Here is a 15812-nt window from a genome sequence, read left to right as displayed (position 1 = left end):
GGCGATATTCAACAATGTCTAAGGCTGAACTAGAACTAGTCACTCTCAAAGGTTTGTTGAAACCACCAGGTCTTCAAGCTCTTAAGAAAGGAGGGGAGGAATGGGGCCTGTCTAATTTCCCTGGGGAGAGTGTTCCAGAGACGGGGGGCCACCACCGAGAAGGCCCTCTCTTTCGTCCCCACCAACCGTGCTTGTGACGGAGGTGGGAGCGAAAGCTGGGAATCCCTGGATCTCCTTCTATGAACCGACGTGAACTTTAAGGTCTTCAAGCTCTTAAGAAAGGAGGGGAGGGATGGGGCCTGTCTAATTTCCCTGGGGAGAGTGTTCCAGAGGTAGGGGGCCACCACCGAGAAGGTCCCCTCTCTCGTCCCCATCAACCGTACTTGTGACGGAGGTGGGAGCAAAAGGAGGGAATCCCTGGATCTCCTTCTATGAACCGACATGAACTTTAAGGTCTTCAAGCTCTTAAGAAAGGAGGGGAGGGATGGGGCCTGTCTAATTTCCCTGGGGAGAGTGTTCCAGAGGCGGGGGGCCACCACTGAGAAGGCCCTCTCTCTTGTCCCCACCAACCGTACTTGTGACGGAGGTGGGAGCGAAAGGAGGGAATCCCTGGAAGATCTTAGAGTTCACGTCGGTTCATAGAAGGAGATGCGATCGTGGAGATAGGTGGGGCCTGAATTGTTTAGGGCTTTATAGGTCATGACTTTGTTGAGCCTCCACCAATTTGACAAAGTTTCTGCTTTAAAAACAAAGTTTCTGGAGTAGAACAACTACTTTCAAGGGAAAGACCACATAATAAAACAGTAAATAACACTTTCAAAAAAAATGTGGTTCTTTTTGATAAAAACTTTGAAAATTCCCCAAAAATCCATAGATAATATTTATTTATTTACTGTACTTATACCCCGTAGGCTTGGGTAACAACGGAAAAATTTGTTTCTAAACTCGTTTCGTTTTTAGGGGTCCATCGCGTTTCGTTTTTTTAAAGAATTCCGAAATTTTCCTTTTGAAAATTTTGAAATTTATGAAATTTCGTATAATTACGAATCGATTCGTTAATGGCGGACGCGATTGCGCAATATGCTAAAAAAAAACCTCCAAATGGGACAGGGGGAACTTCTGAAGCTTCCCTCTCCCTCTGTTGTTGACTGTTGGTGTGATAAAACAAACAACAACTATAAAACTTGCACCAGACATGCGAAAATAATTATGAAATAATTTCGAAATAATTACGAAATAATTTCGAAATAATTATGAAATAAATTGAAAAATTTGTTTCGAATCTAATTTACTCCTCACACTATTCCTGTATGGCTCAATACTGGATCGTAAGCTAATTTAAATACGTATTAATAATGAATTACGAAATTAACAAACGAAACCGCCCAAGCCTAATACCCCACCCTTCTCACCCCGAAGGGGACTCAGGGCAGCTTACAAACTATGGCAACAATTCAATGCCAGATTCAGATAACGACAATATCAATAGAACACAATATTATAAAACTGTAAGAAACGTTCTGTGAAACGTTCTGAAATGTGTTGGGCTAACAGTAGTGAATGTGTTGTGCCATTTCCTTAGGTGCCAACCCTTGTGAGCACGCCGGCCGGTGCATCAACACCAACGGCTCCTTCCACTGCCAGTGTCAGCAAGGCTACTCCGGCCCTCGATGTGAGATTGACGTGAATGAATGCTCGTCAAACCCTTGCCAAAACGATGCCACTTGCCTGGACCAGATTGGGGTCTTCCAGTGTATCTGTATGCCAGGTAAGACGACAAAATGGGGCGATGGGACAGGGAAGCTTCCCCTTTCGGAGCCATGCTTTGGCACCACGTTCCAAGGAGGTTGCAATGGTAATGGCAAGAACGAACGGTACCTTGGACTTGCCCGACTCTTCTTCCTTCCTTCCCCCCATACAGGCTATGAAGGTGTCTACTGCGAAATCAATACGGACGAATGCGCCAGCAGCCCCTGCCTCCATAATGGGAAGTGCATCGACAAAATCAACGAGTTTGCTTGCGAGTGCCCCATAGGTACGGACGGATTGATTCTTTTTGCCTCCGGCGCGAAGCCTTTGTAGTCGGAAAACAAGAGCCGGAATTAATCCCTCGCCCAGCGGCTATGCGAGGCCGATGGATTTAAATCTTGAGGAGGGAGGCCGCTCGAGGGAAATAACCTGATGATCTTGTCGACTTTTTGGAAAACTTGGAGGAGATGCATGTTGGGATTTCACATCTGGGATTCTTCCTTTGCTGGAGGACTCAAACCTCCATATTCAGGGATAGTCATAGAATCATAGTTGGAAGAGACCTCGACGGCCATCCAGTCCAACCCCTTTCTGCCAAGAAGCAGGAAAATTGCATTCAAAGCCCCCCTGACAGATGGCCATCCAGCCTCTGCCTCAAAGCCTCCATTACACACTGGGGCAGAGAGTTCCACTATTGAACAGCTCTCACAGTGAGGAAGTTCTTCTTCATTTTCAGGTGGAATCTCCTTTCCTGTAGTTTGGAGCCATTCCTCCATTGCATCCTAGTCTTCAAGGCAGCAGAAAACAAGCCTGCTCCCTCTTCATCCGCTCACATATTTATACATGGCCCCCACTGAGTCTCCTCTCAGACGTCTCTTCTTCAGGCTAAATATGCTCAGCTCTTTAAACCGCTCCTCATAGGGCTTGTTCTCCAGACCCTTGATCCTTTGAGTCGGCCTCCTCTGGACACCTTCCAGCTTGTCAACATGTCTCCTCTCCACCTTCTCTTCTTCAGGCTAAACATGCCCAGCTCTTTAAGCCGCTCCTCATGGGGGTTGTTTTCCAGACCCTTGATCCTTTGAATCGCCCTCCTCAGGACACATTCCAGCTTAGAGTCAACATCTCTCTTCAGTTGCAGTGCCCAGAATTGGACACAGTGGGATTCAAGGGAAAGTGATCTAACCAAGGCAGAGTAGAGCATGGGGAGCATGACTTCCCTGAATCTAGGCACTAGGCTCCTCTTGATCCAGGCCAAAATCCCATTGGCCTTTTTAGCTGCCGCATTACATTGTTGGCTCTTGTTCACCTTCCTGTCCATGAGGACTCCAAGATCTTTTTCACACGTGCTGCTTTCGAGTCAGGTTTCCATAACACAAATAACCAAATATACAGTATCTTGACATGCAGCAGCCTTCACGCTGGAACTTTCTCACACAATGCTTCTCTCACACAGAGGTTTGCCTCACACTTTTCAGGACAACACTAGCTTTGGGCCACTGACTCTTAACAGAAATAGGTTTTCCATAACACAGACAAATACACAACTACACGCAGCAGCTTTCACACACTGGAGCTTTCTCACACAATGCTTCTCTCACACAGAGGTTTACCTCACACTCCTCAGGACAACACTAGCTTTGTGCCACTGATGCTTAACAGAAATAGGTTTTCCATAACACAAATAACCAAATATACAGTATCTTGACATGCAACAGCCTTCACACTGGAACTTTCTCACACAATGCTTCTCTCACACAGGTTTGCCTCACATTCCTCAGGACAACATTAGCTTTGGCCCACTGACTAACAGAAATAAATTTTCCATAACACAAATAAACAAATACACAACTACACACAGCAGCCTTCACATACTGGAGCTTTCTCACACAAGGCTTCCCTCACACAGAGGTTTACCTCACACTCCTCAGGACAACACTAGCTTTGGCCTACTCACTCTTTCAGTTCTTGACCTAGTTAATTTTTAATATTTCTGACATATCTTGCATGTATCCCTGTTGAACTTCATTTGGTTAGTTGTGGCCAATCACCCCTCTAATCTGTTAAGAACATTTTGATTTCTTCTCCGGTCTTCTGCAGTATTGCCTTATTAACAAACGACACCCCCCCCCCCCCCAATAAACATATAGCAAGAGTAGCTTATCAGCAACAGCATGACTCAGCCCAAAGTGATAAAAAGAACGGAAGCACACAGACCAATGTTATCTGTTATCTCTTCCATAGAAAGCTTTTCTTTGTAGTAAAATAATATAGTTGCACTATTTACAAAAATAGGTTTTCCATAACACAAATGAACAAATACACAACTACATGCAGCAGCCTTTGCACACTGGAGCTTTCTCACACAGAGGTTTACCTCACACTCTCTCAGGACAACACTAGCTTTGGCCTACTGACTCTAACGGAAATAGGTTTTCCATAACACAAATAAACAAATACACAACTATACACAGAAGCCTTCACATAGTGGAGTTTTCTCACACAAGGCTTCTCTCACACAGAGGTTTACCTCACACTCCTCAGGACAACACTAGCTTTGGCCCACTGACTCTAACAGAAATAGGTTTTCCATAACACAAATAAACAAATACACAATTATACACAGAAGCCTTCACATAGTGGAGTTTTCTCACACAAGGCTTCTCTCACACAGAGGTTTACCTCACACTCCTCAGGTCAACACTGACTCTAACAGGCTTTGGCCTACTCCCTCTTCTCAGGACGACACTAGCTTTGGATGTGGTTGATAGTCTATCTCTTAGTGGCCACAAGTGGGAAGAAACCAGCTAAGGTGACTATAGTTTTGTGTTGACGTCCCGTTTTCCCCTTCTTAGTCACCGAGAGTCCTTTGAAACGCTATTCTTTGGATTCTAACACCCAGAATCAATTTAAATAATCCCGTCAACAACTTCAAAAGGGCGAAAGGAAGGAGGGTGTATTCAAATACGGTGCAAGGAGTCCGGCGAATGGGAGAAAGCAGGCTAATCCATGAAATAGCTCTCTCTCTCTCTCTCTCTCTGGAAATGGAGAAGCCCGGTTCCTCTAGAGATGCAAATGAGATGTTCTGGGGGTCACCACTGCTCATTCACAACCCTGGGCAGCAGTCGCCATGACGATGGGAACAGACCCAGGGATATTTCTTGGCGGGGGCTCCAAGACCAAAGGAATTGGACGGAATCCAAAACAGTCCATTTGAAAGAGATTTGAGGAGCCTTAGTGGGCCACAGCTAAGCAGAAAGTGAGTCGAAAGTGTGGTGCTGCAGCTCAAAAGGCCAACACAATTATTTGGAAGGAGAGCCCATTGAGAAAGAGGCAATCTTGTCATCTACTGCTTCCAAAGGCTAGGACATAAAGGATTCAAATGGAAGGAGAAAGAGATTCCACTTAGTTGCTGTGAGTCTTCCGGGCTGTCTGGCCATGTTCCAGAAGCATTGAGGATGCTTGCCATAGATGTGGGCAAAACGTCAGGAACATGGCCAGACAGCATGGGAAACTCACAGCAACCTACTGATTCTGACCATGAGAGTCTTTGACAACACAGATTCCACTTGAACATTAAAACGAATGTAACAGTGGTAACAGTGATGGTAACAGTGAGACACAATGCCTGGGGGTCTGGTGGATCCTCCTTACCCTGGAGAATTTGAAACAGAGCTTGGATGGCCGTTATGAGTGCTTTGATGGTGTCTTCCAGGATGGGGTTGAACTGGATGCCCTTTGATGCTGTCTACCAGGATGGGGTTGGGCTGGAGGGGCCTTTGAGGGTGTCTACCAGAGTGGGGTTGGACTGGATGGCCTTTGATGGTGTCTTCCATGAAGAGGTTGAGCTGCAAGGCCTTTGATTGTGTCTTCCAGGGACTGGACAGCCTTTGATGGTGTCTTCCAGGGACTGGACAGCCTTTGATGGTGTCTACCAGGATGGGGTTGGATTGGGGGGCCTTTGATGGTGTCTACCAGAGTAGGGTTGGATTGGATGGCCTTTGAGGGTGTCTACCAGAGTGGGGTTGGACTGGATGGCCTTTGATGGTGTCTTCCATGAAGAGGTTGAGCTGTAAGGCCTTTGATTGTGTCTTCCAGGGACTGGACAGCCTTTGATGGTGTCTTCCAGGGACTGGACAGCCTTTGATGGTGTCTACCAGGATGGGGTTGGATTGGGGGGGCTTTGATAGTGTCTACCAGAGTAGGGTTGGATTGGATGGCCTTTGACGGTGTCTACCAGGATGGGGTTGGGCTGGAAGGCCTTTGATGGTGTCTACCAGGATGGAGTTGGACTGGAGGGCCTTTGAGGGTGTCTTTAATGAAGGGGTTGAACTGGATGGCCTTTGATGGTGTCTTCCAGGATGGGGTTGTACTGGAAGACCTTTGATGGTATCTTCCAGAATGGGGTTGTACTGGAAGACCTTTGATGGTGTCTTCCAGGATGGGGTTGGACTGGAAGACCTTTGATGGTGTCTTCCAGGATGGGGTTGGACTGGAAGACCTTTGATGGTGTCTTCCAGGATGGGGTTGGATTGGATGGCCTTTGATTGTGTCTACCAGGATGGGGTTGGACTGGATGGCCTTTGATGGTAGCTTTCAGGAAGGGGTTGGATTGGGTGGCCTTTGATGTTGTCTACCAGAGTAGGATTGGACTGGATGACCTTTGATGGTGTCTTCCATGAAGAGGTTGGACTGCAAGGCCTTTGATGGTGTCTACCAGGATGGGGTTTGATTGGATGGCCTTTGATGGTGTCTACCAGGATGGGTTGGATTGGATGGCCTTTGATGGTGTCTTCCATGAAGAAGTTGGACTGCAAGGCCTTTGATGGTGTCTACCAGGATGGGGTTGGACTGGATGGCCTTTGATTGCGTCTACCAGGATGGGGTTTGATTGGATGGCCTTTGATGGCATCTACCAGGATGGGGTTGGACTGGATGGCCTTTGATGATGTCTACCAGAATGGGGTTGGATTGGGTGGCCTTTGATGGTGTCTCTCAGGAAGGGGTTGGACTGGATAGCCTTTAGAGGTCCCTTTTAACTCTTATCATGCTAGAACTACATAACCCAGATTCCACAGACCAGAGTGAGGGCAGTCAAAGTGGGATTGTGTCGTGTACATAGCGCACGTTGGAGCAGGATCGGTCTTTTTTCCAGCCACTTGGAATCCGAGGCAAGGCGAGGAGCCAGTGATCAATGTGCGCGAATGAGGAGACTGGAGCCATTGTGCTTCGAAGCGATGAAATGTAGAACGAAGGGAAGGGGAAGGGGGGGGGGGATGAAGCACAATCGCTTGTCACTTCCATCCCAGGCAGCGGTCCAAGTGGAGCAACCGAAAAAGAGAAAGGAGGCTGTGCCCGCATGGAAACCTCGACAAAAGGCTTCTAGAGAAGTCTGGGAGTTTTTTTTTCCAGCTCATGCCATCGGTTGCGTTTCACATTTCGGGGACGTTTCCTTTTGGGATGGAGACCCTGTCCTATTTTCCAGGGGATCGACACAACAGTTCCTTTTTGAGAAATACAGAATTTCAAACAGAACACGAAGTTAAGCTATACCTAATTAGGTCCGTCCCAAGTGAACGCTTGATCCTTTTCCAGAGAACCATTCAGACTGTTGAACTCAGAAATATACTCTTTGCAAATGATGAATGAGTTGAGCCCGTTTCATATCTAGTCATTGATAGTATTTGGCTGAAAAGGGGAGACTCCTGGTCATTGGAACTGAGGTTTTGGTCGCCATTCTGGTCCATTGGCCAAAGCACTCGAACCAACTTTTATCCCTTGGCTCCCTTACAGGCTTCAATGGTCCCTTGTGCCAATACGATGTTGACGAATGTGCCAGTACACCGTGCAAGAACGGAGCCAGATGCATAGATGGGCCCAATGCCTATACGTGCGAATGTGCCGAAGGTGAGCAGAGTTCTTCTTTGTGGGGTGGTCTTCTCTTTCTGATAACTAGAAAAACACTCTTGCTCTATTGTACTCTTGCTCTGTTTCACTCTTGCACTATTTCACACTTGCTCTATTGCGATCTTGCTCTATTTTGCTCTGTTTCACTTGCTCTGTTGCACTCTTGCTCTTTTTCACTCTTGCTCTATTGCTCTATTTCACTTTGTTTTACTCTTGCTCTATTGCACACTTGCTTTATTGCACTTTGCTTTATTTCACTATTTTTGACTTTTACTCTATTTTGCTGTGTTGCACTTGCTGTATTGCACTCTTGCTCTATTTTACTGTTGCTTTATTGCACTCTATTTTCCTTCTACTCGATTTCGCTCTATTGCAATCTTGCTCTATTTAACTCTTGCTCTATTGCACATTGCTGTATTTCATTCTTTTTGACTCTTACTCTGTTTTGCTGTATTGCAATTGCTCTATTGTACTCTTGCTCTATTGCACTATTTCCCTTCTACGCGATTTCGCTCTATTGTACTCTTGCTCTATTGCACTCTATTTCCCTTGTACTCGATTTCGCTCTATTGCACTCTTGCTCTTTTTGGACATGGCTCTATTTAACCCTTGCTCTATTGCACTTTGCTTTATTTCACTCTATTTGACTCTTACTCTGTTTTGCTGTATTACACTTGCTCTATTTTACTCTTGCTCTATTTCACTCTTGCTTTATTGCACATTTACTTTATTTCACTCTATTTCACTTTTACTCTATTTCGCTCTATTTCACTTGCTTTATTGCAATCTTGCTCTATTGCAATCCCGCTCTATTGCACTCTGTTTCACTCTTGCCGTATTTCACTCTTGCTCTATTGCACTCTATTTCCCTTCTACTTGTTTTCACTCTATTTCACTCTTACTCTATTTCACTCTTGCTTTATTGCACGCTTGCTTTCTTTCAATCTTCCTCTATTGCAATCTTGCTCTATTTCACACTTGTCAAGGCATTGAAATTCTGTTTTTCCAGCTTCTGGAAACCTTTGTTTTGTTTTGTTTTGTTCTGTTTCCTAATAACGATGCATCACTTCTAACCATGGACTAAAACCAACTAGATTTTGATACTCGTTGCCCCCGAGAGCCTGGAAAGCTCCCTGTGTCTCCGAAGCAACCTAGAAACCACAAACCCGAGGCCCATGCTCCTTGCTGGTGCCTTTCCAAGGGCTCTTACACAACCCAATATTTGTGCAGCGGTCCCATTTCCTGCCCCCTTTTCTCTCTTTCTCGTTGCCCGCACATAAGGGACGGTCTTCTTCCATCTTGGCTCGAGCCCAGGACGGACTCTGTGAGCCGTTTCTGTGCGCTCTCCTTTCCTCGGCCCCTCGCCTCTGTTCCAAAAAAAGAAGGAGGAGGAAAGGAACACAAAAGAGAAAGAGAGAGTTGCCCCCTCCCTGGCACCGCCGCCCGAGGCACGGGGTGTGTGTGCGTTGAGTGAAACCCGACTCGCCGCTTGGACAAAACCGACGCCATCGGCCCCCCGAGAGGCAAACAGTGGGGCTTTTGTGGCCGAGCTCCCGCCAGAAATCTTCCAGCTGAACGGTCTCTAATGAGAGCCTTGGTTCGGGGATGAAAAGCGGGCGATGGGGATTTCATGGGGCTGTGTGTGTGTGTGTGTGTGTGTGTGTGCCTCGAGTGAAAGCCTCACTTTGTCTCCTGTCCTTTTTGTCCTCCTCCCTTTTTCGCCCCGCGACTTCTCAGTCGGCAGATAATGGGCCACAGCTATTATATGCCCCCCAAACCCAACCCAACCCAACGCACAACCATTTGTCCCCTCCCTGGCCCTTTTTTTTTTGTGTTTTGGATCCTGAGCCGCATGCAGACGAGAAATTAAGGGAGGGGGGAAAGAAAAGAAAGGGTTTGTTTGTTCGAGGAAGGGGACTCATTGTCCTCTTGGGGCAGACGGGCCCTCTCCGCACACACGGCAACCCAATCCCAACTTTCTGCGTTGGACGCCAGTGCCGCCTTCCAAGTTTTGCTCGTCCACGGAAACCCATCCGCTGATAAAATCCGGCCAAAAGAAAAGCGTTGGGATCAAGTTGCACCTCGTTCTGTCGACTCAAAGGCACACGGCAACACAGTTTGAAGCCCTCGCAGGTGCAATGTGGCATCAGTGGCCACGTTTGCAGTTCGAGGACCAATAGTTCCTCCTATACATACAGGGATTGTATGGCACCATAAGGCCCGCATTCTATATCTTGAGTGGCAGCCCTTCCCTGCAAGTCAAGCCAAACATGTTGCTGTCCGTCCATTTCAACTTTAGCAAAAAATATTTAACCCAGACACTTCTTCTGCCCCTGAGCAGCAAGTGAGGGAAACTCTTGCTCTATTGCACTTTTGCTCTGTTGTACTCTTGCTCTAGTTGACTCTATTTCACTCTTGCTTTATTGCATTTTTGCTCTATTTTACTTTATTTTTCTCTTGCTCTAATTCACTCTTGTTCTATTGCACGGTATTTCATTCTTGCTCTATTTCACGTTTATTTTATTGTACTCTTGCTCTATTGTACTCTTGCTCTATTCCCCTCTTACTCTATTTCATTCTTGCTTTATGCACTCTTGCTCTAGTTCACTCTATTTCTCTCTTGCTTTTTTCGCTCCATTGCACTTTTGCTCTATTTCACTGTATTTCACTCTTGCTCTATTGCACTCTTGCTCTATTTTACTCTGTTTTACGCTTGCTCTATTTCACTCTTGCGCTATTGTACTCTTGCTCTATTTCACTCTCTTACTCTATTTCACTCTTTCTCTGTTGCACTCTTGCTCTATTAAGAAATTGCTCTGTTGTACTCTTGCTGTATTGCACTCTTGCTATATTGCACTCTTGCTCTGTTGCACTCTTGCTATATCGCACTCTTGCTCTGTTGCAAATTGCTCTGTTACAAATTGCTCTGTTGTACTTTGCTCTGTTGCACTCTTGCTCTGTTTAACTCTTGCTATATTGCATTCTTGCTCTGTTGTACTCTTGCTGTATTTGACTCTTGCTCTGTTGCAAATTGCCCTGTTGCAAATTGCTCTGTTGTACTTTGCTCTGTTGCACTCTTGCTGTTTAACTCTTGCTCTGTTGCACTCTTGCTCTATTTCACTCTTGCTCTGTTGTACTTTGCTCTGTTGCACTCTTGCTCTGTTTAACTCTTGCTATATTGCATTCTTGCTCTGTTGTACTCTTGCTGTATTTGACTCTTGCTCTGTTGCAAATTGCTCTGTTGCAAATTGCTCTGTTGTACTTTGCTCTGTTGCACTCTTGCTGTTTAACTCTTGCTCTGTTGCACTCTTGCTCTATTTCACTCTTGCTCTGTTGTGCTCTTGCTCTGTTGCACTCTTGCTATATTGCACTCTAGCTGTATTTGACTCTTGCTCTGTTGCAAATTGCTCTGTTGTACTTTGCTCTGTTGCACTCTTGCTCTGTTGCACGCTTGCACTATTTCACTCTTGCTCTGTTGTGCTCTTGCTCTGTTGCGCTCTTGCTATATTGCACTCTTGCTCTGTTGCACCCTTGCTCTATTGCAACTTGTTCTGTTGTACTTTTTCTGTATTGCACTCTTGCTCTGTTACACTCTTGCTCTGTTACACTCTTGCTCTGTTAATACTCATCCTCTGTTTCACTCTTGCTCTATTACATTCTCAAGTATATAGCTCTGTTTTACATTACATTTTCTAGTTTCCGGCTCTCTTGTAGTCTTACTTCCATTACATTTTTCATTTCTTACAATAGTTCACTCTAGGTCTATTACAAGTTCTAGTTTCTTACTCGGTCACAGCAAGGCTCTGGTGATACTGCTTTGTTATCTTTCTGACATTTTGGTTCGTATCATATCCTAGGCTTCTCTGGGCCGCACTGCGAGACAGACATTGACGAATGCAACCCAGACCCCTGCCATTACGGGACCTGCAAGGACGGCATTGCCACCGCCACCTGCCTCTGCGAGCCGGGATACACCGGCCACCGCTGTGACATCAACATCAACGAGTGCCAAAGCCAGCCCTGCAAGAACGGAGGGACGTGCCAGGACCGAAACAACGCTTACCACTGCTTCTGCCTCAAAGGGACAACCGGTAAGCCTTTTGCAAGCCTCCTACATCAAGAAACCACAGAGGAGTAGCTTTATTTCACCATCTATGAATCTGTTCCCCATCATGGTCCCTGTGAATTGCACATATGGTAATTTCGGCACCTGAGCAAACAGCTTCAGAACCTTCTAGAGATCTTATTAAACATTTTTTGGCGGTAGCCCCGCCCACTCTCTCCTTATGAGTATATATATATATATATAGCCAGTAGGAGGGGTTACTGCCTCCAGTTCTTCTTATCTGCCTCTGCTGCAGCAGCTTAGGAATCTCTTGCTCTTTAGACTAGCTTACTTTTTTCATCATCGTTATAGAGTAGGACTAGTTTTTATCATTTTTCTTTATTCTCATTAGGCTACGTATTTTTATCTGAGGCAAGTATAAGGCCAGACTAAACTTGTTATATTACTGATTGTTATGTTATTTATAATAATGAGCAATATTATATTGCCATATTTACTCAGTTATAAGACGTAGACTAATTGCAGTACCAACACCAGGAAACAAAGCTCTCTCTGGGTTGTTGTAGGGTTTTTCGGGTTATATGGCCATGGTCTAGAGGCATTCTCTCCTGACATTTTGCCTGCATCTATGGCAAGAATCCTCACCTCACTACCTCTGAGGATGCTTGCCATAGATGCAGGCGAAACGTCAGGAGAGAATGCCTCTAGACCATGGCCATATGGCCTGAAAAACCCTACAACAACCCAGTGATTCCGGCCATGAAAGCGTTTGACAATACAAAGCTCTATCTATACATATGAAAAAGTACCTGCAATTCTAAAATGCGTCCCGTTTTTAGAGATGCTTATATGGGGCAAAAGTGTATCTTAGAATCGAAGTAATACAGTACTTATACATGGATTATTTACGAACCCCTCTTAACTTTCTCCCAAACAAACCCCCAAAATTACTTGTTTTCTAATTGTTGCTTCTTCTTTTCCGGAAGGCCCCAACTGTGAAATCAACCTGGACGACTGTGCCAGCAATCCTTGCGACTATGGCAAATGCATTGACAAAATCAATGGCTACGAATGCGCCTGCGAACCGGGTTACACAGGTGAGAAAGCAATGGTGGAGACAGGGTTTGGGATCCAGAATGAAGGTTGCAAAAAACCCTCAAAATACAGGAATCGGGAAATGTCACCAATGTGTTGCACTCTGGCCTGGATTACTAATTAAACAGCTTGTCGAAAAAAGCAAATATAAAAAAAGGCAATACAAAAAGCAATATCCCAGGAGTCAAAACATAAGCATAAATCCATAACCAAGAACACAGGGACATGAGCACAAAATTTTCCCAAGATACTTGAATATGAAACAAGACCAAGGTGTACACTTTAACGCAGTGTTGCCTGCTCTGACCTTTTAGTAAACAATCCTTTAATTTAAGGACCATATAGCCATGAAGTCATGCCTTTGACATCTGCTCTGTTGCTTCAAGGATTTCTCACTCTGTTGGTTCAAGGATTTCTCACGTAGTCTCTGTGACCTCCCTTATCTGGTTCCCTCCCCCCGGAGATCGAACCTCAAACTCCTCATAACCTCAAGTGTGTTTCCAGGGGAAAGATCTCTCCCGTCCAGCTCCTTATCTTCCATTACCACAGAAATACTAGTGGAAAGTCACTCCCTATCTTCTGATGCCATAGTATCTTCCTCTCCGCTCTGCTCTGGAGCTTTTTCTCTCTCACCAGACACAGTCCCATTCTCCCAAGCAGATTCGTGATCTAAAATCCCCTCATTACTCACACTGGAAAGCCCATCAGTCCTCACAACGTCTGATAGAACAATCCCCTCGTCTTCAGCCTCTGGCTGAACCATAACACAATGTGTCTCCCTTTCTTGCAGGGAAGATGTGCAACATCAATATTGATGAATGCGCCAGCAATCCCTGCCACAACGGAGGCACGTGCCGGGATAGCATCAACGGCTTCACTTGCGCTTGCCCAGAAGGCTACCACGACCCCATGTGCCTTTCGGAAGTGAACGAGTGCAATAGTAACCCTTGCATCCACGGGAGGTGCAACGATGGGTTGAACGGGTAAGTCCAAAATGGGTCGAAAAGCGAATAATAACAACAACAATTATTATTATTATTACCTGCCTCTCCATGCATCTTGAGGGTAGTCTCGGGTCTTCCGCTTTGGTTGGTGGCTCTTAAAAGAGTTATGCAGAACCATAAGAGTTGGAAGGAGCCACTCAGAGGCCATCTAGTCCAACCCAAACACTCCCAAATAGCCTCCTCGACCCTGCTCTCTCCTCAACTTTTAGATATTGAAATATGGTATCAAGACCCTTCTCAGCCCACGTGGTCTCTTTCAAATTGATGATGATGATGATTGTGGCTAGATGGCTAGAAGGCCATCTGTCAGGGATACTTTGTGCTTTTCCTGTGTGGCAGAGGATTGTATTAGATGGCTCATGTGGTCTCTTCCAATTCGATGATGATGATGATGGTGATGATGATGATGTTGATTATTATTATTATTATTGTGGCTGGATGGCCACCTGTCAGGGGTGCTTTGATTGTGCTTTTTCTGCATGGCAAAAGGGGGTTGGAGTAGATGGCCCATGTGGTCTCTTCCAATTAGATGGTGATGATGATGATGATGATTATTATTATTGTGGCTGGATGGCCACCTGTCTGGGGTGCTTTGATTGTGCTTTTTCTGCATGGCAAAAGGGGGTTGGAGTAGATGGCTCATGTGGTCTCTTCCAACATTATTATTATTATTATTATTATTATTATTATTATCACCATCATATTATCATCATCATTATGGCTGGATGGCCATCTGTCAAGGGTGCTTTGATGGTTATTTTCCTGCATAGCAGGGGGTTGGACTAGATGCCCACATGGTCTCTTCCAACTTGATGATGATGATGATTATTATTATTATTGTGGCTGGATGGCCACCTGTCTGGGGTGCTTTGCTTGTGCTTTTTCTGCATGGCAAAAGGGGGTTGGAGTAGATGGCTCATGTGGTCTCTTCCAACATTATTATTATTATTATTATTATTATTATTATTATCACCATCATATTCATCATCATCATTATGGCTGGATGGCCATCTGACAGGGGTGCTTTGATTGTGATTTTCCTGCATAGCAGAGGGTTGGACTAGATGCCCATGTGGTCTCTTCCAACTCTATAACTCTGTGATTCTATTAACCCCCTTCTGCCAGGCAGGAAAAGCACAACCAAAATCCTCCTAACAGATGGCCATCCAGCCTCTGTTTCAAAGTTTCCAAAGAAGCGCTTTCACTGGACTCTTGAGGTAGAGAGTCCCCCCATTGAACAGTCAAGAAGTTCTTCCTAATGTTCAGGTGGGGTCTCTTTTCCTGTCCTTTGAACCCATGGCTCCAATTGAGTCCTCGTCTCCAGCGCAGCAGGAAACAAAGGCCTCTCAGACCTGTGTGCGCAATCCAGGCCAACTCTCATCCATGTTCTTCTCTTTCCTGACCCAAAAAGGTACAAATGTGATTGTGACTCCGGCTGGAGCGGCACCAACTGCGACGTCAACAACAACGAGTGCGAGTCCAACCCCTGCATGAATGGCGGCGCCTGCAAGGACATGACCAGCGGCTACATCTGTACCTGTCGGGAAGGATTCAGCGGTAAGGGGCTTCTTTTGGATCAGTAGGGCCCTTTCTTTTATCCTCAGGGTGCATCTGCACTGTCTAATTGATCCACTTTGACCCCTCTTTAACTGCTCTGGAATGCTGGGATCAGCATTGGAATATTTTGAAAAGGGCATAGGACATGCAGGGTTATTGAACTGAAAGGTATGCAGTCTAGGAATAATAATAATAATAATAATAATAATAATAATAATAATAATAATAATATATGCTGGGGATGATATTGCAATATTTGGAAAACTACATAGGAAATGAAGGGCTATTGAAATGAAGGATATGTAGCCCAGGAATAATAATAATAATAATAATAATAATAATAATAATAATAATATGCTGGGAACAGCATTGCAATAATAATAATAATAATAATAATAATAATAATAATAATAATATGCTGGGAAACATTGGAATAA

General features: G+C 45.2%; 1 protein-coding gene across 1 annotated transcript in view; it reads left to right on the top strand.

Moving 5' to 3' along the window:
- NOTCH1 (notch receptor 1) overlaps window positions 1-15812 on the top strand; it is a 111928-nt gene that overhangs the window by 58303 nt on the left and 37813 nt on the right. The window contains exons 8-14 of the mRNA XM_060757486.2: window positions 1583-1768; window positions 1922-2035; window positions 7540-7653; window positions 11511-11744; window positions 12706-12816; window positions 13605-13797; window positions 15230-15375. Of these exons, the coding sequence (XP_060613469.2) occupies window positions 1583-1768; window positions 1922-2035; window positions 7540-7653; window positions 11511-11744; window positions 12706-12816; window positions 13605-13797; window positions 15230-15375 (1098 nt within the window). The remainder of the gene's footprint in view (window positions 1-1582; window positions 1769-1921; window positions 2036-7539; window positions 7654-11510; window positions 11745-12705; window positions 12817-13604; window positions 13798-15229; window positions 15376-15812) is intronic.

This window comes from Anolis sagrei, chromosome 11 (assembly GCF_037176765.1).
Source record: "Anolis sagrei isolate rAnoSag1 chromosome 11, rAnoSag1.mat, whole genome shotgun sequence".
NCBI lineage: Eukaryota > Metazoa > Chordata > Lepidosauria > Squamata > Dactyloidae > Anolis > Anolis sagrei.
The sequence above is the reverse complement of the archived record's forward strand: the minus strand, read 5'-3'. Positions and strand labels throughout refer to the sequence as shown.